Here is a 21822-nt window from a genome sequence, read left to right as displayed (position 1 = left end):
AAGTTGGAATGCCTGGGGTGGGGGGGTGGGGGCTCCACTTGGGGAGTGAGGCGAGGTGGTGACATTTTGCAGCAAGTGATCTCCAAAGCCTCTCTGCTCTCACACTCCCGACTCTGCGGCTCCCTCTGTCCCCATATGGCTCTGCAGGGCTGGCCAGAGGCCATCTGCCCTGGGCCGTGCTTGGTGGGGGGGGGGGGAAGCGGGGGAAGGCCCCGGGGGCTGGCCGAGGCCTCCCGCGCCTGCACACCCCAGCGTGCCGCCTTGAGCTTTCTTCCCCCAAGTGGCATTGCCTCCTTTCCCGTGTGGGTAATTCTGTAATGACTGGGTCTGACCCGCCCCTCCCCCATATTTAATTCTCATCAGCCAGCTCTCTCCACTTTGCTATTAATGATAGCAGCCAGCAAAATAGCTTTCAACATGCCATTGACAGTCTGGTTTAAGAGAGCACTTGAAGTAGTGCTAGACAGCTGAAAGCTCCTATAATTGTGTACCAGAGTGAGAACTGCGTGCTCGAGGGCCTTGTTTTTATATGCTTAAAGGGACAATATCTTGTTTTCAACAAATGCTCCCTGAGACTCATGGCCAAGATGCTGGCTCCTCTCATACGTCTCTCCTCTCCCCTGGCTTTTTCTTGCCTCTCTTGCCTTTCACGTGTTCCGCCCTCAGGTCGGGGCTGAGGAGAGACTTGGGGAAGGGGGGCATTCCCTGCCTGCACCTAAGTAAGGACTGTCGGCTGGGCTGGTTTGCTGTGAGGCCTTGGCCACTGCTCACACCCCCGGCCCCGGCCCAGTGTTTCTGGGGGAGGGACTGGGGGTGCTGTTCTCCCCTGTGTATTGATTTTGAGTTCTTTTGTTGGCTAAGGATGTCACAGCCTCGTGGGGGGGGGGGGGGCAGGCTTCCAGGGAGCCCTCTGAATGTTTCCGGGAAGGCCACCTCTGGGGGAGCTGCGGGGGAAGGCTGTACTTACTGGAGAGGCCATCAGGGACCTCGGAGCCCTTGGCCCCTTTCAAATCAGATTCTGGGAGGCCGTTCATTGTACAGAAGCTCCTCTAGAAAGCACGAGGGTCCGTAGGGCAGGGACTTACTCTTAAGTGGAGGTTCATGCAGGGCTTAGAGGCTTAACCAGGGGTCCCATCTACTCAGCCCTGGAGATTTAGCCTGAGAACAAAACCGCCCTCCCCTTCACCCCAGCCGACTTCATTACTCTGAAGATGCAACGCAGCCCTTTCGGCAGAGGTTTCCCTCACCCCACTGTCACCAAAGCTCCCCTTCACCAATGGCATCCTTTGAAGGGTGAAGAAAGAACCAGATAGCGGGGGTGGGGCCTGGAGTCTGGCTGTGGCAAAGGCTAGGAGTGTGGATGGGCTTGGCGTGTGTGTCCAAAGGGGCCTCCTCCTTCCACCCACCATGTATGTGAGTGACACTGACAGGGGCCTGGGGTCCTGGGGTAGTTACCACCACCACCACCAAATCATTCCAGCAGAAGGCCTTTATTGAGTGCAAAGAGTTTGAAAGTTTTCATCTTCCAAATATTGTAATAATATCAACCTTTGGTGTTTCTGTAGCACTTGATTGTTTGCACAGCACAGCAGGCCCTTTCATCTTAAGAACCCCAAATGACAGGCATTTGGGTGCAGGACAAACACAGCCTAGGAGGAAAGCATCAGAGCGTGGGGTGTGGAGATGACTTGCATATATTTGGGGCACTAGAGGGCTGTGTTCTTAAACTGGACGGGGCGGCAGGGGCTGGGGGTGTGTGTGGAATGCCGACTCTGTGAGTTCCCTGAGGGACAGGGCCATTTTGTATTCACTGGGGCCCCTGAGCCCTGCGTGGTGCTGGGCCCATATTGGGTGCACAGTGTACGTTTTTGGGGGGACTCATGGAGGGTGATGTCCTAGTTTGGGGGTTCTCCCTGACCCTGTAGAGCATTATGGACTTTCTGGGAAGGATACAGGTTTTCTCCTGCTTCCGAGAGAGGTCTGTTGGCCGCAGAGTTGTGATTGGAGAGAGAAAGGTAAAAGTGTCATGAGCTTTTATGTTGAAGCGTCTTTAATATAATTGGAGGTTTTTGTTTTGTTTTTGTGTTTCGTCTTGGTCTGCGGACAGTTGAGATGTACAAAGGGAAGATAGGAGGTGGTGAGGAAAGAGATAGCGGGGAGGAAGATGATAAAGCAGAGATGGGGCAGGAAGGAATGAGGAAGAGAAAACACGCTGAATTGGGATTCCGAGAAGAAACCAAGTAGCAGGAAAGCAAGAGTCAGTGGCTTGGAGGTAAATTGGTAAACCGTGCTTGGCATGCCTTGGCCGTCTCTTTGGGTGTGGAGTTCCATGTGCTATGGCCTTACCCTACTGCCCATTTAAATCCCTGGTGACCACTGTTCACACTACACTCTTCAACTGGTTTTTGTTGTCATTTTTTAAAAACGGAATGAAACCTAGTCTAGCCCAATGGTAGAAGTTCCTTTTTTGTTTGCCCTCAAAAGCGACATCTTCCCTCACAAGGAGACTCAAATGAGCAAGGGTCCTTCCCACAGTCCTGCAGCACTGGGGAGACCAGGAGCACCTTGGGGACAGGGGAGGGGACTCTTCCTGGTTGGGTGTGAAGGCTTTGGTTCTGGACTCCTGCACCACCCAGCCAGTCTGTGACCAGAAGGTTGGAGGAGGAGGGGGCCTTCTACCCAGTCCCCAAATACTTGCCCTCAGCAGGTCCGTCCTGATCCCTGAGTGTGAAGCTGATTGTCCTATCAAGGGCATGCTTTGTGAACCTGTGGTGGTTTCTGCTGGGAAGAGCCGGGCAGTCTTGGGGAGACCAGTGGGTGAGGAATGGGAGTCAGTCCTTCGTCTAGGTTGGGGGACAGGAACTATCCGACTTCGTGTCCAGGAAGAGGCAGGGCAGACTCAGTGAGACCGGGAGCAGCCACAGGTGATCCCAAATGGCCTAGAGTGAGGGGCTCAGTGGCCCGATGGGAGCAGAGTGAGCATGAGACCCAGCAGGTGGAGGCCGTGAGTCGGCCCCAGGACTGATGGGTCCAGAGGAGCTTTAGCTTCTCCTTAAATCCTTCCCCGTTGCTTTTCCTGGAAGGGGCCCCTTCCTCCGAGCCCCCTCACCACTGGAGGGGGTCCAGCAGCAGTCCAGTTCTTACCTGGCTTTGCCTCAGGGCAGAAATCCTAAGGGAAAGACCAGAGCAGTTGAGGTTGGTTATTGGATATTGCCCTATGTCCTGGGTCCCACCCTCCTCAAACCTTCACACTTCATCCCAGAGGGAACAAGGCCCTCACACTTCATCCCAGAGGGAACAAGGAATCTCCCTGAGGCCAGCCTGAGATGGAGAGAGCAGCTCTGCCCCTGCCAGAGTCCTGTCGTTGCTGGCTTGATGTTGGCCTGCAAGTCGCCTGCCACTTGTATGGGGTGCTCAGCTCGTAGGAGCTTCTTAAAGGGGGCGGGTATGGCTGCTGTCTGGATACGTCTCTCACTTAGCCTGTTTGAGTTTCTTAGTTCTCTCGCCTGGGTCAGACCCCACTTCTGCAGGGACCTCTACCTGGCCCTCCGTCACTTTCCCCCTGCCCAGGCCCCGGTGGGGAGCGGGGCCCGTGCCTGAGAAGACTTTTTCCTGGCGCCTTTGTGCTGGTGGTGGGTTCAGAGTTTCTCCATCAAAAGTCACTGGTTTTCAGAGGGGCGTCCTGGCAGTCACGTGCAGAATACCAGGCGCCGGGAGGTGCTAAGTCCCGATGGCTATGCCATGGGCTTGGGAGTCAGACAGCCTTGGGTTTGAGTCCTCCATCAGGACTTCCGGGCCGTGTGACGTGGGGCTGACTGGGGGACCTCTGTGAAATTCAGTTTGTATGGGGTTGGGGCGGGGGAGAATCGGAACCCCTACCCGCCAGAGCAGTGCCATCCGAGACGTGGCTACTGTGACCGAGGAACTGAGTTTGACATTGAGTTGTAATTAACGTTCACTAGCCCCACGTGGCTCGTGGCCTCCTCTGTGGGACCCCGCGGTTACAGGCAGTGCTAGGAGGAGTATGTAAGGTGGGGGATGCACAGTGACTGTTTAGCACAGTCCCCTGCGTGTAGGAAGGTCCTCAGCAGCGGGACGGAGTCCCACAAGTAGCCAAGGCTTCAAAGAGTGAGGCCAAGATGCTTGGGGCTGTGGATGTTGTAGGGCTTTCCAGAGCCCTTCCCATGTACTGCTGTTTGGCCCCGCATGCCAGCCATGAGCACTGCCTACTGGGAGCACGGACATCTGGACAGGGTGAGTGACTGGCTCGTGGGCTCCGGTGGACCGGGGGCAGGTTCAGAACGAGAAACTCTGTCTGTTTCACTCATGGGCCAACCACTTGTCCCCCCGGGCCATATCAAGGCGTGGTCTCCCCACATGCCCACCCCCAGGACCCACCTGTACTTCAGGACTTTGACTGCAGGGCTGGGAAGGCCCCAGACAAGGCCTTTAAGAATTAAGTAGAATGTGTGGCCGCCGTGTGCAGATAAGGGTGTCTCAGTCTGGGCATTATTGACATCTGAGGCTGGATAATTCTTTGGGGTGAGGCTGTCCTGTGTTCCCCAAGATTAGCAGCATCCCTGGCCTCTACCCACTAGTTGTCAGGAGCACCGATCCAGTTGTGACACCCCTAACTGTCCTCTAGATATTGCCAAGGGTCCCCTGGGGAGCAAAAATGCCCCCCCACCCCACCCCGGGTGTGAACCCTTGGTGTAGGGGGAAGAATTCTGGCTCAAGAGCTGGGAGAGTTGGTTGCCACTGTCTGACTTTGTGATGTAGGACAGTTCCTTGCCTTCTCCGGGCCCTGTTTTCCTTATCTGTAAACTGAGGTGTTGCATATGTTGGTGGTTTGGGAGGTGGTCCCATCCCAACCCATTAACAAGTTTTTCTAAATAACCGATCTTGATTTTTTATGGCCTATGAAATGCCACCACTCCTGCCATCCTTGTCTGGGGAGACAGGACCCTGTGACCCTTTCAGTCTAAGAGGGACAGACGTGCTTTTCGGTTGTGAACTCGGTGGTGGGTGGCTAGAACGTGTCTGCCCACAGTCAGCCTGTCCCCTCCCCGGACACCTTGTTTTCCTTTCCTGCCACCCGGATTTCCCAGTGAGCCTCTGTTCTTAAAAAGTCATAGCCAGCGTTTCATTCGTAGTGCTGACCTTACAGGGAGACCCCCAAAATTTAACGAGCTGCCTCTGCAAGGGTAATGTGACTTTTACAGCCTGTTGAGGGGCAAAGGGAGATTTGCATAATGTTCCAAGGGGGATTAGGTGGCTGGGGGTTGCCATGGCAACCCCACAGGGATGAATTGAGAATTTTTCCTCCTGGCGGGAGTTGGCCAATGGAGTCTGGGAAGGTGGGGGAGGGAGGCCGAGGGTTATCTGAGGGGAGGGAGGGGACAGAGGGCGTCAGGGGCTGGGGGGGTGCTAGTGGTGCCTGGGATGAATGGGCAGTGTTGGGGGAAGGTCTAATCTGCAAAGGCTTTCCCTGTTCTTTCTACACAAGCAAGCTCTTTGAAGGCCATCCCCTGGAGTGGGGGTGGGAGGCAAGCGGAGTTTAATGTGTTTGGGAACCAAGAAATTAAAGTGAACAAATATTTAAAGATTATTGGATCTTGTTAACAGGAAGCCCGGTGGATGGAAATTGAGAGTCTGAAAAATGAAAGTCGTAGAGTCTGAGAGCCAGGGAGGGACTTGGCTGCCACCTAGGCCCAGGTCCCTCCCCTGGAGTGATGTCTGACCCTGTGTCCCTGTTCGGTGGCCATTGAATGCTCCTCAGGACGGGGGGGGGGGGTGCTTGCTCTCACACAGCACCTAATTCATTGTTGAGAGGTCTGGTTATACTGCACTCGAATCTCCCTCCTTTGTGCAGTGGGAACTGAGGCCCGAGTGCAGGACAGACTGGGACTTTGCCTTGCCAACACTCTCCCGGGTCAGTGGCCTAGATGCCTCCTCTCCCGCCCCTCCCCCCACACGAGCTTACCCCTTCCTTGGGAGCCTTCACCATTCCCAGTTCCCTTACTCCCTATATTCTTGGGAGAAAGTGCCAGAGATTCCTGGTAGGCAGAGGAAGGGAAGGTGGAATTCCTTCCAGGGTGGCACGTGGAGGGTCACGTCCTAAGCCCGGCACCCTGGCCTCTCGCCTTTCATCTGTCTTAGCTGGGTGGGGGGCAAGCGTGTCGTATGTTCACTGCCATCCTTACCTGTGTGAAGGGCATGGGGGCTAGTGCAGAATGCCCGGCCCAGGCTGGCCCCAGCCAGCGTCCCATTCCCTCCCTCGGGAGCCAGATCCTCAGGGTCACAGCGGGCTGGGCCTTTTCTTGTATCCAGCCCTCCCGGCATAAAGAATTCAGCAGGCTTCCTCAGAAGGCGTAAATATTTAATGGCATTGTAGTTATATATAATTTGATCAATATGTCAGTGCTAAAAGGGCCTTTATGGAGGCTCACCTATCATTGAGTGATCTATGATGTAAACCCTCCAGCCCCTCCAGAAGCAGGGGCCATTATCTCCCTGGGCTGCTAAATGGATCATTTATTTGCCCCTTTCTTTAAGACACTGGTGCTCTTTTCCCGTAGAGCCCGTGGCAGGGCTGGAGTGGGGCTGGGGAACCCCGTCCCGGCTTTTGCTGGAGGTCTCACCCCTCTTTGTCCCTGGACTTCCTTCCCGCCGCTGATAAAACACCCACTTGCTTTATTTCAGAGCTGTCCAAGCTCGGTCTGAGGAGAAACTGCCTGGCAAGGAATTTCATGGTATAGTCCAATAATTGAGGGCCTATCAATTTAGAATTGCCTGGTACATGCAGTGGGATATTTTAAGTTAAAATTACTCAGGCACATTGTTCCAGAATCTTCCAGCATTTGATTACTTCATGGTTATGGCACCCGGCTGCTGCAGCCTCCTCCTTCTGCATAGCCCCCGACTTCCTCTTCCCCCCACCCCCGTGCCCCTCTCGTTTTAATTCGAGATGAAGCCGACTCGCTTGGAACACCCCAAGACTTGAGTCAGAGAAACCAGGTAAAACCTGATGAAAATTCAAGAACCCCAGAGCGGACCGAGTCCCCACCCCAAACACGCAGGTTTCTCGAGGAGTAAGCTGTCGTTCCGGCGAGCAGGATGAGCCCTTCCTACCATGGCTGCTCGGCACTGACAGATGGGATGTCCCTGCTCTCTCCAACTGTTTGTGCTATGAAGCCTGGTCCTGGGACGAAGCCCCAGCCAGCAGGGCTCGTCTCTTCCTCATCACCCTTTAAACTCTTGCCATGCTCTCTTTTCCTGAGCTGTAGGGAGGAAGGACATGTCACAGCGCCATTCAGGAATGGTTAGCAGGCTAAGGCGAAATGACAGCTCCCGGATCTTACAAGTTACCACTTGGCCACTCTGTGTTGCAGACAACGAAATTGGAACCTGGAGGAGGGAAGCGATTTGCCCAAAGCCACACAGCTAGATGGAGGCAGAGCTGGGGGTGGAAGCCAGGTTGGTTCTGCGTGGCTTTGGGTCTCCCCCTGGCAGAGTTCTCCCTCCCATTGTTTTTATTGGGCTGAGGTTGAAATGAAGTGTGCATTCCCGAAAGCCGGCGGGGACAGACAACGGGGCAGTTTAAAATAAATAGCAGAGGGACCGTGGGGTGGAGGTGGCTGTGGACTGGGTTGAGCAGTCAGCTATATTTTCAAGAAGAAGAAAAGGGAGGCCAAAGACTGGCTGGCTGCCGAAGGCCAGGAGCAGGAGGCTGTGGGGCAAGGACCAAGAGCAGATTGCGACTCCCCTCCTTCGGTGTCCTGGGTCTGGGCCCCCCGGCTGGTGAGCCGGACTGTGCATGCTGGAGTGTGATGGGAGAAGCAGAGCTTGAAGATGCTCAAGGACCCTCGGTTTACAGCAAGAGGGTCACAGGTCCTGCTTTCCTGAGATGCTCATCACGCGAACGGGAGCTACAAAGGCGCACTGAGCAGATTGCTCCTTGGGAAATTACACTTGCCCCCCACTATCTTGTTTTCAGTCATTTATTAGCCTAACAATCTCGCCGGAGACGCGGGGCAGATGTTACTCCCCGCGCCCAGTTGGGAGCACAGATTCTGAATCGCACAGGGTCTCTGGGCACATTTCTCTGAACTGCTTCTTTCTGCGTCTGCTAGATTAGCTCCTTCTGAGGAACAGTCTTTTCCCACCAGCCAAGCTGCCTTCTTTGAACCACGCTTGAAAAGAAACTTTCAAAGGCCGCACTCGCCTCCCCAAACACCTCTTTCCAAAGGCAGCCGTCTCCCCGGCGCAAGCACCTACCTTCTCCCAGGTCCACATCTGAAGATCTGGCTCAAAGGCGCTGGCTTTACACGACCCACTCGGAGGCAAGGACGGAGGCCAGGATGGAGGCCAGCCTCACTCGGACCGCGACTGCCTTATTGATGACATGGTGCCCTGGATTGCCAGGAGGAGTTTTCCAGCATGTGATCTAGTTCCATTTTGTGATTTGTGACCTGTCCCAATTGTGGAAGTCACATATCTTGATTCCCCTCTCCCCTTCTTGGAACTGAACATTTAGGGCTTGTTTGAGTTGGACCAAATGCTGTTTTAACAGCTGTTCTAATCGGAAATGCTGTCCATGATTAACCCCGATGGGAGTTTTTCTTTCAAAAATACTTCTCTAAGCTCTCTCAAAATGTCGAAATTGGGCTTCTTGGTAGGAAGTTGTTTAGTGGGGTTGCTACATTGCTGGGCGAGCGTCAGTTTCCCCATCTGAATCGTGGAGATGGTCGTGGTAAGGGCCTTCCCTGGAAGGTTACTGTGAGCTCACACGTGGGAAATGCTTGGGAACAGCTGGGATGGTGCGTGGTAGCCATCATTATCATTATTGTTGTTGTTAAGAGTGGCTCTGTCTGGTCAGCTTGTATTTCCAGGAGCTTGCCCTCTGGGATCAGCACCCTTCAAAAAATCAATGTTAAGGAACAGTCCTTGAGGGGGATAGTCTTCCTGTCCATTCTTTGACTCACCAGTGAGCCGAGCCCATTCCCAGGGTGGGTGGGGCGGCCCACGGAGAGATGGGTAAGGCTCACTCCCTGCTTCTACTGTTTGGGGAGACCAGCAGGGAGGGGAGTGCCACTCCGTGGCAGGCGATCACCATGCAGTGACAGCTTGGAGGGACATAGTGGGCGTGCTCTCCACCCACCCACCCCAGACCCAGGGACAGGGAAGCCCTGGTTTACTGTAAGCACTCACCAAGTGTGCAGCGCCCCCTCCCTCCCCTCTGCCCCACCTCCCAACCCTGTGTCATTCTGTCTTATGCAACCAGGCCAGCCTTGAGTTCAGGCCCAGAACGGGGCCTGAATGCCCATAGCCCCGGCCTCCAGAAGGTTCCCTGTCTGTGTGGAGTGGTTCTGATGGCCCTCGGTGGATGTTTGTGGGTGGTATTGGGAGGTGGGCGAAGGTGGCAGGAACTGCTTCCAGTAGGGTGGAACGGTGAGACTAGGCACTTGCTCGGGGCCACCCGCAGGGCTTCTCAGGGGCCAGTGGTGGTCACCTGGTGGCCTGGATGCCAAGCCTAGAGCTGGGCACAGCTACGGGAAATCTTAGCAGGTCCCTTTTCCTCATAGCCAGAGGATGCTGGGCTCCCGACCAAACCCTGCAGGAGGATCCCACCTGTGGGAAGCCTGTGGCCACATGTTTGCTAAAGGGTATGGGGAAGGGGAAGGCCAGCTACTTTTCATTTTTTGCCTGGAACCGCCAAGACCCTGACCCGTGACCTCTTTGCTAGGGGAAGGAAGCAACAGATGGGAACCCTTTTATAACCACCCACCCCAGCGGTTGCGAGAGCTGTAGTTGCTGCGTAGGCCAAAGTAACGGGGAAGGTTCCAAGCCTGCCTGCCGCCTGCCTTCCTGGCTCGGGCGGGGGCAGCAGCTGGATACCCAGCGAGACCCACCGAGACGGCTTGTGGCTGGTCTGGCTCCATGGCCCTGCCTCACCCTGTTGGCCGAGGGCTGCTGCCCGCCCCATCGCCCAGTTGTTATGTCAACATTCCATCCACCGAGGCCCTTCCCACAGATGTCGCCCACCGTGGGCCAGGCCCCGATCTGCAGCCAGGGGGGCCTTGGAAAATCAATGCACGGAGGCTAGTGAGATTCCTTCGGCTAAATATTTACTGAGTACGTACTGTGTGCCAGGCACTGCTGTGCTCGTCATTGGTGGTAAGACGCTTTGGACCAATGAGCCTGGTTGGTTTAGTTTATGTCTGTTCTCTGTTTTTAATATATCCTTCTATTCTGATATGGCACGCGAACATCCGTCAGTTGAATGACCGTGTTGCCCTGTGCAGGTATGGACTGAGATGCAGACTGGCGGAGTGTTCTAGAACTCCTGCCATATACACCCCTGATCCTGTTTCCTTCCCCTTCCCCACTATCAATTGAGGGAAAGATGGACAGAAATGAGAAAGGATCCTGTTTGGGAGAAGAACTCTTCCCACTTACTTAGATTAATAATTTATACAGTAATTACTTAGTCATCTTCCTAGATTCCTTACAATATAAATGATGGGTATCTAGTGGGTCAAGTCCAGGGATGGTGCTAAAAACCCTACAATGCACAGAACAGCTCCGTTCCACAAAGAAGTATCTGGCCTCGATGTCCGCAGCACTGAGGCTGAGAAGCCCTGGTGTCCAGTGTCCTTGCTGGAGCATACCCCAATGGCAAATGGGGCAGTAAGGCCCAGAGGTCGCAGCTAGGGGAACACTCCCTCTCTACCCTGGAATTTGGAAGTGGGACCCATTATTGGCATTCAGTGGGTCATTCGGTCCTTTGCAACAAAGAATTGTTCCACCCTGGATGCCCACAGGGGCAACTGTGGCCCTGTCCTGAGGATCGGAGTGTTCCAGGAGAGAGGAGCAATCCCTGGTCCCCACCCAGTGCGCCCCCAGTAGACAGACTGTCCGTGTTGGAGCCTGCCACTGTGGCCGGCAGCCCCAGGATGTAGGGCCACACAAGCCTATCAGGTTCCCAGTTGATGGCCTGTCTTGTCTCTTCACCAGCCAGAGGCGTCCTCATTAGTGGCTGGGGGTTAGAGGGAGGTGGGGTGCTAGCTCCAGGAATTCTCCCAAGGTCTGGGCTCCATTTCTAAGCCTTCAGACATCATTGTTTTTAAGTGCACCAGGATTTCTCATCAAGAGCCATTTGACGATGATCAGGGATTTTTAAAGGCTGTTGTCATGGTTTTGTCTCTGGAAGATTGCTGTGGGCTGATGAGAGCTTTGAAGCCTGCACTGGGACCTCAGTCCTGGGACCTCAGTCCTAGCGGCCTCAGGATTCAGCAGGAGATAAGAAAGGCAGTCCTGAGCCTTGTCTGTCAGGGGGCCTAGGCCTTCCTGTCTGGACACAGTTAACCATTCGGCACTATTTTTTTTTTTTTTTTCAGACCGCTCTTGATCCAAGATCAGGGGGTTAACATAGGACAGGGGTGGCAGAAGTCGTTGATATTTATCTAAATATGATCTTGGCTGGCATGTTGGGGGTGGAGCAGAGAAGTGGTCAGCTCATGATCAACTTCTAGGAAGGATTGGGGTTCCAACGAGTTACCTCCTGAGCAGCTTCTTCAAGAAGGCACTGCTTTAACCCTAAAATGGGAATCATTCGTGGTGGGATGTCAGGCTGGGTTGGGGAGGGATCCGTCTGGTGGGGGAGAGGCAAAGTGAAAAGTGGAGAGGGCTGAAAGAGGCCCTGGAAGGTGTCACCTGCTTTGAGAGCCAGAGAACTTGTCCTGCTGTTGTCATTGGGCAACACTTCACTCAGATAATGGGTTTTACTGGGGTATGCAGTGGGGGGTGGGGGTGGGGTCGTTCCTTTTTCGTTTTGCTTTGTTTTTAATCAGGGCTTCTGTCCAGAGTGGGCAGACTCTCTATGGTCTGAACCACACATGTAGACCCCCCCCTCTGATAGGAAATTGGAGCTCCCCAAAGCCAAGGCAGCCTGGCTGGGGGAGGGCCGTGGATTTAGCAAGGCCTTCTGGCAGGGGGTCAGCTGGGGGGGGGGGGCATGGAGCCTGTCTGGGGGGTCTGTGGTTTTGGGGGAGTGCATTGATACCTGTGGGACATTTCGGCGACTTGATGTATCTGCCTATGCTTCACGCCGTCTCTCTTCTTTTGCAGACAGAGATTGCGAAGAGGTTGAACACGATTCTAGCACAGATCATGCCTTTTCTGTCACAAGAGGTAAGACCTTCTTTAACTGTGTCCTCCTTGTCTCCAGTGCAATGCAGCGCGGTGCTGCCTGGGTCCCCCTGGAGCCCCAGCCCCTGTTCTTTCATAGGGACTGATGTTAGCAACCTGGGGATTTAGAGAAAATGCTCCAGTACATCAGAGAGAACATTTGCTCGTTCTTCTGGTAAAACTGGTTCTCTGCTACTTCCTGAGACCGAAGAGAGGAGGGTCCTGGCCTGTGAGGGGGCTAGCGATGGGCAGTGGGAGCCCTCTTTGCCTCCACCCCCATCCAAACGGCCATTCCTAGCGTCTGTTTGTCTGTGCCCCATCTCCCACACCTGGAAATGTCTAGGAGCAAGAAGCCTGGCCAGAAAGTGCTGAGGGGCAGACCTTATAAAGGGAATGAGTACCCAAGGGGGACCCTAGCCCCTAGGACAGAGTGTCCTCCCTAGAGGCATGACCAGTCATACTACCTTCTAAGCACACCTCCCAAGGGACCACCACCTGAGGCCTGGACTGGGCTAGTGGGGGAGACGAGGGAAGTGTCTCCAAGGAGGCCCCTTGGTGCAGGTCAGACAGGTGAGCTGCCTGAGGAGGGGCCTGTTTCTGTCCAGCAGAGCTCCCTCCAGCTGGGGTAGGCCCTGGCCTCCGTGCCCACTGAGGGACTGGGACCACCTCAGCTCCCTCCCGGACTCCTAGGTCTCTGAGTCAGAGTAGCGACCCGTAAATGATCGAGTCCATGTGAAAACACCATATAGTGATGTCCTCAAGCTTACAGCCCAGTAGGGGAGACAGCTACATACAAAGCAGGTGCTATCTCAAGGCCGAAGGGAATGAACGCACCAAAAACATACCTTTTTTAAAATAGACTTTATTTTTTAAGGGTGATTTTAGGTTCACAGCAACCTATGAGTGGAAGGTACAGAAATCTCCCCGTTACCAACATCCCGCACCAGAGTGTTGTTATTTGTTACAGTTGACAAGCCTGAGTCGACACATCATTATCATATACCAAGTCCCTGGTTTTTATTAGGGTTCATCATGCCACTTTCTCTCTCTGTCTTTGCAGACACATTTTCGTTTTTCTCTTCACTTAGCTAGGGATTGAGTACCTCTAGATTCACATACTTTTCTTCTGAACTCCTTGAATGTAAGTTGCAGATACCCTGACTCAGCACTCATTCCTAGCTGCGTCTCCTAAAAATGGGAACCCCCTTCTCTGTGACGAATGCCATTACTGCATTTAGAAAATTAATAATGAGAACTGTCCTCTCCTCTCCAGCTCATATTCAAAGGCACAGAAGGACTTTTTTTGTATGTGTGGTGGAGGGAGGCGGGTCTTTGGGCTCATTGCTGTTTTAACTGAAAACAATGTGTGGGAAGTCGTGCTTGCAAAAGTAATACATGCTCATTGGAAAGCATTTAAAGCAGAAGGGAGAAAGGCCTGGGCCACCTGTCTCATGGACCTCCTCTGCCTCGTGCGGGGGCTGCGTCCCGGCCTGTCCCCCGCGGCCCTCGCTGTGCCCCCTGTGGCCGGGGAGCAGTGCATCTCACCCGCTCCCTGTGTCCTCCAGCACCAGCAGCAGGTGGCGCAGGCGGTGGAGAGGGCCAAGCAGGTCACCATGACGGAGCTAAACGCCATCATCGGGGTACGTGGACTCCCCAATCTGCCTCTCACCGTGTGTATAGCCCTTTTATTCCTCTCATTTACCATAACCAGAGATCGACCCTGACCTCAGCTGGCCTCAAAGAATGGCGGCCCCAGGGCTCTGGCTTCCGATGGCTTGGACCCATTCGGGGCTCTCTCTCCACGAGCCCCCCCAGTTACCTCCTGCTCCCCAAATTGACGGGTTGTCTGACATGCCTCAGTTCCACCTCTAAACTCACCAGCCCCAACCTCCTCCAGCTTTTGGTGTCCCCACCATGGAGGGGGGCAGGCTCTGAGATAACGCTCATGCCCAGCTCCTCCTCAAGCCTCCCCTGGGGGGCCCGTCTGCCCTGTGTCCCCTCCCTGGCAAAGGTCTGCCCTTCTTTGGCCAGCTGGGATCAGAACTGTCTCTGTTGTACTGTTGATCTGAAACGTGCTGTGGAATTGGGGTTTGGGCCTAATTGTGCCATGCACTGAGCTGCCTGACTGAGTGTGGATTGTGCGCCCTTGGGAATTCCAGCTGGGATTTCCCAGATGCACTGGGAAAAATACCCAAGAGTGCTTTGTGAGGTCCACTTTTGGTCGGACCCCTCCATGAAAGGAGGAAGCCAGATCTCTCCTCTTTTGCGTCCCTATCTGGCTTGCATCTTTAATGCATTTCTTGGATTCACAGAGCATCTTTCTCCTGCTTTGGTGTGAGTCTAGGGATATTTAAGATAAGCAGCTGAGGAAAAACAGTTTTTTCATGTGACTCTGGGCAAAGCTCTTAGCCTCGGGTGTTCCTGTCTACCTTTTGTCCCTAAAATGAACGGGGTCGGTGAGATCACTGCTTCCCATCCCCAGACAGCTGGGTCGGGGGGCTTCTGAGCAATATAGACTCCAGGGCACTCGCCCCAGAGTTCTTTTCCATAGGTCTGGGGATGGGGCTGGGAATCTGTGTTTCTGAAGTTTTCCAGATCATTCCGAATGAAGGGTAGTCAGGTTTGGGAAGCAGTGGCCCAAATGGCTGAGGTCCCATCAGCCCTAACGTTCTGGGACCCTGCTTGGTCCTCATTTCTCTTTTGTTCTTATGTGATGTCATTATTTCATGGTGGAACCGAAGGCCCCAGAATGTTCTGCTTGGTGGGATAAATGACAACTCTTGCGTTTTCAGTCTGGGGCGGAAACCCTGAGATGTGCATTCTGGTTATAGTTCTTTCCTGTGTAACCTTGGCAGGTCCTGCCTCTTCCTGGGCCTCAGTTTCTGCATCTGTTAAAGGAGGGAGTGGACCATCTCCCTGGGCCAGATGTGCTGGGGTAGGCTGGGGGCAGAGGGGCAGAGGGATGCTGGCCCACTGCTCCGTCGTCCTGCTTTTGGGACCTATGACGGTGACCCGGTTCTGTCCTGGTGTCGGCCCCATGGCAGCTGCCGAACGCTGTGGGGGGAGGGCATGGAAGCGTTCGCCTGGTCTGAAGCCTGGGGATGCTGGGGAGGAGCAGACCCCACCTACTGTGTGGGAGGAGCAGAGCAGAGTCCAGAAAGGGGACTATGAGTAAGCGGTCAGTGTCTTTAGCCGTTGAGTTGGGAGGCAGCTCCCTGACGGGGAAGCCATAGTACCGTAAAGCTTATTGTCGTCCCTGAGATCAGCCAACCCCGGGGTTCTTCAGCCTCGACACTCTGAAGTTTGGGGCCAGATACTCAGTTGTGGAGCCAGTCCTGTGCATTATAGGATGTCCAGCAGCAACCCTTTCTTCTACCCACTGGATGCCGGTAGTACCCCAAAATGTCGCCAGACATTGCCAGATGTCCCTAGGGGTTGGTGGGATGGCCGCTGGTAGAGAACCACTGATCTTGCCAATGCTGTCATTTCACAGAGAGGGGCAGTGATTCAAGGATGGGCACAAAGTCAGCCAGAGGCCTGGGGGCCTGACTCCCAGCCCCGGGCTCTTCCCTGGGCAGCCCGCCTGGGTGACCAGTTTACGTCTCCCATAGCGGCGGAAAGCGGCCCCGGGGGCGGGAAGTGTGCCGTGCACTCTGTCCTCCGAAATTTCTCTTCCTCCAGCTCCTCGTCCCGTCCCCTCTCCAGGCCGAGCCCTCCCGCCCGCACAGTGGCCCCAGTGGGCCCCCCTCTCCTGCTCCTGCCACCCTCTTTGGAATTAAAAATCCTCTTATGGAAATAACTTTTTTCTAAATTCTAAGAAAAAGGGTGAGATTGGGGAGGAAGTGCCGCTTGGCTTAGCTCCCCTTCCTTTAAGTAGTATTTAGGAAGCTGCAGGTTAGGTCATGGCAGCTCAAGGCAGATATTGGAATTCAATTAAAGCCAGCGAGTGGGGCCTGTGACCCCCATTTCCAAGGTAATTGCTTCTCGGGCTCCAAGTGAATGCAGCCGGCACCCTGTCATTAAGCAGGTGGCCGTCTCATCGCTGCACCTGACAGAGCCTCACCAGGCAGGAATTGGGGATAGCTGAGGCCTGCTCGCGCTGGGGAGCCAGACCTGACTGCACTCCGCTGGGGAGGAGCGGGCCGAGCGGGCTGGCTGCCTGAGCTGACTGGGGAAGCTGGGGTGGAGGCGGGGGGGGGGGGGCCTGGCCCCAGCGGTAAAGGGCGGTGAAGGGAAGCCCGCCCCCCCCCCACACACACACACACCATGGTGTTGTTGGATTTGCCCGTCTGGAGGGAGAAGTAGCCCAGCCTCCTGGTCCGGGAATTAGGAGGGCTTTGGGCAAGGCCCTCCATGCCTCCAGGCCTCAGTTTCTCCAGTTGTGAAAAGACGGAAGAGGGCTAGGTAAGTTTCGTATGGTGTGCCTGCTTCAGTCTGGTGTTCATGGCTGTCTTGGGCATGGGGTTGAAGGACTCCGAGGTCGTGTCTTGGCTCGACAGTTCAGTATATCTGCTGTGGGCACCTGTCATGGCTTATTTCCCACGTGGAGTAGAGTATTTCTAGGGTCTCCTGGAGAGGAAGACTCGGAACCCCCATCAGGTTGGTGTGAAGGGGCAGATGGGGGGAGCCCAGGCTTGCTGGCCCAGCACAACCCCTTTCTGGGGAACTCAAGTATTCCCCCGAGGGAACACGGGCCCAAAGATCTCTGTGTGCCAGCCGGGGCCTGGCAGGGCCCCGTTATCGTAGACCCCGTACTGTGCTAGGCCCTATTTCTTGGATCCACGTTACTAGGAGAGGGATCCTCAGAGAGTCAAGATCCCTGTGCCTGAGGGCGGGGTTTGTCCCTGGAGCAGCATCTAGCGGAAGGCATCCCTGGGCGGATTGTAGGCCCCGTGAGCTGACCTCGCAGCCATTTCCAGAATACTTTTACATCGCTCTGTGCTGGCCCAAGGTCATTGAACCTGACGGATGCAGGGGCTCTTACCGCATTTGCCCGCTGACAGTTTGGTCTGCATTCCCTTGGAACTGTATTAGTGGAAGACCTGTTATAAAGTGTTGACTTGATTTTTGGGGGTGGGGGTGGGGAGGAGGAGGAAGAGGGAGACTGTAGCTTGTCACAGACGACACAGTATTTTGATGCTGCACCCGAGGGTCTTGCATTCACTCCAGGGTGTAGACGCGCAGGGTTCACTCGCCTGAGTTTTCCACGAGGAAGAAGGTGAAGAGGGCGTGCTTCAGAACACATGAGTTTCTTTCAGCCCGGCAGCGGCAGCGTGGTGGGGAGCGGGTGTGCCGGCTCTGCTTGCCTCCCCGAGCCTGTCCGCACCTCCGAAATAGGATAGCAGGGGTTGTTGGGGACTCTAAAAGCTATGACAGAGCGTGCGCCGAGCTGCGGGGCCCACCAGCTGAGTGAGGAGGCAGGGCCCAGGGAAGGCCCAGGGCTGTTCTCCCCTTTCCGGGAGGGCAGGAAGTGTCCATTTTATGCAGTCAGAACTCTGGGCTTCCTCTGGTGGGTGTCCTCAGTGGGTCTGGGCTTTGGAAATGCGTGGGCGACGTCACTAAGTTCAACCCAAATCATGAACCTGAGAAGTGAAGCATTAAATCAGCCAGCAAAGGCATTACAGCGTGATGTGCATAATCCAGTTACTCTGCGAGGGAGCTCTTCCCCAGCAGCCTCTCCTGTGAGTGGCCCTACCCTCTGAGCTCAGGCCACAGGCACTTGACACGCGCGTGGAGGACAGGCACGCACTTAGGAGCCCACGGGCCACCTGCTTTGACATGCTTGTGTTATGGCATGAACTATTACAGGAGGGACGGGTACTCCTGAGCAGGCTCGGTTCTAGGCAATTAGCCCCTCTGGGGGTTGGGGGTGGAGGGGTGGGTTGCTGACTTCCTTTCACATCCCAGTATTGGAAGGAGTAGAAACTGGAGACGGGCTGCAGTGAAGTGGTGAGCTCTGTCCCTTCTTGGACAGTGGCCTTGATTCCATGTTTCCCCACTTGTCACCCCCCACTCACGTGGCGCCGTATTTCAGCACGTCGTCCTCTAAAGTCAGGGACGGGCCACAGGGGCTAGAAGTGCAGCCCGAGGCCAGCCGGCTTGCGCCCTGCCTGCCTGCGGAGGGGTGGGGCTGTGACAGGGGACAGCAAGGCAGGTGCATCGTTGCCCTCCAGCTCCCCCTGCCCCGCTGGGGAGAAAATTTTGTTTCACTCTGTGTTGCAAACAAGACTGTGATGAGCAGACCCCACGCCCAGTAAGCGCCGGCAACTGCCCTTGCCCTTAGCGGTCGGCACTTACATCCTTGCTTCCTGGAGCCCGCCGGGCTACTCCTGCCTGTGCCTTCAAACCATGCAGAGGACCTCTCAGGGGACTTTCTGGCTGCACAGGGGGTGCTTTTGTACTGGAAGATAAGAAGTATATGGAAATTTCCTTTCCTCTGTTGCAAAGAAGACACTGATGTCGGACATGCTCTGGCAGAAAATCACCCTCCCAGGCTTGGAAGCTCAGCAGCTTTGAAAAGCCGCTGTTCTCCAAAAGGCCACCATAGCCTTTGTTCCAAGTTTCTGATGCTGGTTCACGGGTTCACGTTTCCAGGAAGCAGGACACACTCCACGGATGCTCCTTGTCCCCACGAACTGTTGTAGCTGTATCTCAGTGGGCCTTGGAGAGGAGGCGCGGATCTGGGAGGTGAATGGTTCCTTTTGGACAGAGCCCCTGTGCTGACTTACTTCCCAACCTCTCCATGTCTACCTTTTGCAACATTATCACTGATTTACCCAGCAAATGCACACTGAGCAGACAAGCCAGTCACCATGAGAGGTGCTGGGATGGATAACACAAGGTCCCCGTCTTCCTGGAACTCACAAGTTGGCAAGCATCCCATAAAGATGAACGAAATGGTTGTATTTGTGATCCATTCATAGTTTTTGCTACCGTGAACTGAGCACCTGCTGTGCCTTGACAGGTAATATCACGGGTGTGGGCCTTGCACAGGGAGAAAACGGAGGCCCAGACAGGTCCACTGACTCCTCTAAGGTTAAAGGGTAGAGCTGGACGTCCACCTTAGCCTGTCTGGCCCCGGTGTCAGAAGGGAGACCTCCGTGCTGACCAGGCTGATGGGGAAGGCTTCCGGAGGAGGAAGCATTTGACCTGGGCAGAGAGCCGAGAAGGTTGGGTAGGCTTACCTGGTAAGGTAAGAATCGGGGTGTTTGGAGTTATTCAACTGCATCTCTGCCTGGGCACAAATCTGTAGTAAAGCTCTTTCTCTAGCGACAGAATTGTTCATGGAGGGAGCCAACCTTGGACCCAGGCAGCTGCTTCCCAGAAGCCCTTCTCCCCTCCTCGCTGCTCCCTCCAGGGATCTCACCTGGCTGTGCCCTGTAAAAAAGTGGATTAAATACCTCACTCGTTGCTCTCTGGGATTTTACTAAATAGTTAACACTGGCAAAATGAAAGGGCCTGCCAGCAACTGGTCTAAAACCACGGGGCTGCAGATGGAGACCCATTTTAAGACCGGGAGTGCAGATACAGTTGGATGGTTGGCCCACCCCGAGGAATGATGGGCAGCCGTTGGAAAGGACGTGATGATTGGTACAGAACAGTCTTCAGTTAAAATCCAGTTGTGTAGTAGTACTAATAGTAGTAGTGAGGTCGGCAAGCGACTCTTGATTTAAGAATACATTTACAGTGTGTAGCTTTTCGTAAAGGAAAATTCTAGAGAGAGGAATGGTGGAATCTTCTAGGGAGTGGGATTGAAGGGTAATTTTTAAAGAACAACTTTTTATTTTTTTTTTTTATTTTATTTTTTTATTTATTTATTTGCGAGAGAGAGAATGAGAGACAGAGAGCATGAGAGGGAGGGTCAGAGGGAGAAGCAGGCTCCTCGCTGAGCAGGGAGCCCGATGCGGGACTCGATCCCGGGACTCCAGGATCATGACCTGAGCCGAAGGCAGTCGCTTAACCAACTGAGCCACCCAGGCGCCCTAAAGAACAACTTTTTAATCCATACTTATGTTTCGTATCTTCTGACCGCATATATTTTTTTTCTTGTAATAAGACCTAAGAATTATAATTTCTTTGAAAAGAAAGGATAGGGGAGGTGAGATGTAAGCTCCTGTGTCCCAAGAAGCGCGTGAGTCTCTGGGGCGGGCTGGGGCGGGTCTCTGCATGGGGTCCCCTGCCCTGGCTTTCTTTCTTCTCTGGTACCTCGGGGCAGATCTGGAGTCAGGATGCACCAGCAGCTTCCATAAATCATCCAACAGTGGATGTCTCAGCTCTGAGTGATGGACACGGGTCCCAGCCTTTGACCCAGAGCTGAGAAAAAAGCCCTTGGGGGCCAGGAGTGTGGTGGTGTCTGTGGTTACCAGTAACTTCCAGATGAGCCAGGTTTGTCGTTTGCAGGTCGTTGGGGGAGAGCAGGGCCCTCACCCCCTGACTGCAAACACTTCCTGCCTCTTAGAGCCTCACCTCCAACCAGAACTGTAGACCTTCCCCCTGTGTTCTGTTGTCTGCCGGTGTGGCCCGAAAGCAAAGTCTATATCGACAGGCAAGCTTGTCAGATTTTTGCTCTGTCACTCCTGCAGCTCTTCTTGCTTTGGGGTGGGGGGGGGGTCTCCTTAGGAACACTGTTTGGATAAGATTGGTGGTTGACAGATTTGAGTCCAGGTCTCACCCACTAGTGGTTGGACCTGGCTAGTTACCGGCCTCCCATTCCAGCCCCCTAAGTGTCAGTTTGCCATCTGTAAAGTGGGCACAAACCCTCCTTTCCCCCTCCCGGGCCGGGAGGGTCAGAGAGAATATTTGGAAAGTGCCGCGCATTCACTCAGACATTCAGTGAATTTTGGTCTCCTTCTCCCGTGCTCATGGAGAAGATATTGGCATGGGTGGCAATCAGCATACCCAAGGCCCCAGCCATTCCTCAGGGATGTTTGGCCGTGGTGTAGCCCGCCCCACAATTCCTGTGGTTCTTGGCGCAAAGTTAGGAATGATGAGATAAAGGGCATTTTGTAGCGGCTGCTGGGCAGAGGACCAGGCTGCCCACGCCAGTTCCTGGGGTGTGGGATGTGGAGGGGGAGAGAACACCCTGGGGCTAGTCTGGGTGGGGGTCCCTGGGGCCTCAGGGAGCCAAACCTCGACTGGGATTGTTCACACTGTTACCTTAATGTGGGTGTAGATTTTAGAACAACGGAGAGGGGGGTGGGCATTGTAAGCCCTCTGGTAAATGTTAGCGGTTGTTGTGAGATCACTTAATGAGTGACCTGCCTGGAGTCACACAGCTAGGAAGTACCAGGGTCGGGATTTGAATCCTGGTCCGTCAAGTGCCAAACCTCCACTCTTGTCACTCTGATCTCCGCTCTGATGTCTGCCGACATCAGCTCTCGTTCCACTGGCCCCAAGCTCCCCTTGATCTCAGGGATTTTCTTCTGTGGTCTGGCCCTGGCTCAGCCAGCCAGCCTGGAGTTCCTGAGAATTCGGGAAGCTTCCCAGGTTACAGGCGCAGGGTGGGAGCCCCTGGCTGCGAATGTTGGAAGGCATGCAAGCATGAGCAAGTGTGACTGCTCGCTTAAAAATGGATCCCCCTTAACAGAGAGGGAGCCCTGATGATTCTTTGGTTCTTAAATGCATGCTTTCATT

At 54.5% G+C, this 21822-nt stretch overlaps 1 protein-coding gene across 8 annotated transcripts in view; it reads left to right on the top strand.

Annotated features, from left to right (window-relative positions):
- TLE3 (TLE family member 3, transcriptional corepressor) overlaps positions 1-21822 on the top strand; it is a 47581-nt gene that overhangs the window by 8866 nt on the left and 16893 nt on the right. For 4 of the 8 annotated variants that reach the window (XM_034994824.1, XM_034994822.1, XM_034994823.1 and 1 more), the window contains exons 5-6: positions 12130-12192; positions 13755-13829. In XM_034994824.1, the coding sequence (XP_034850715.1) occupies positions 12130-12192; positions 13755-13829 (138 nt within the window). Of the gene's footprint in view, positions 1-12129; positions 12193-13754; positions 13860-21822 lie in introns of all 8 variants that reach the window. The other 4 variants (XM_034994820.1, XM_034994817.1, XM_034994818.1 and 1 more) reach the window with 1 other exon arrangement.

The sequence above is a fragment of the Mirounga leonina genome, unplaced genomic scaffold, assembly GCF_011800145.1.
Source record: "Mirounga leonina isolate KUSES-001 unplaced genomic scaffold, KU_Mleo_1.0 Mir_91, whole genome shotgun sequence".
NCBI classification, from domain to species: Eukaryota; Metazoa; Chordata; class Mammalia; order Carnivora; family Phocidae; genus Mirounga; species Mirounga leonina.
This window is presented reverse-complemented; position numbering and strand designations above follow the sequence as displayed.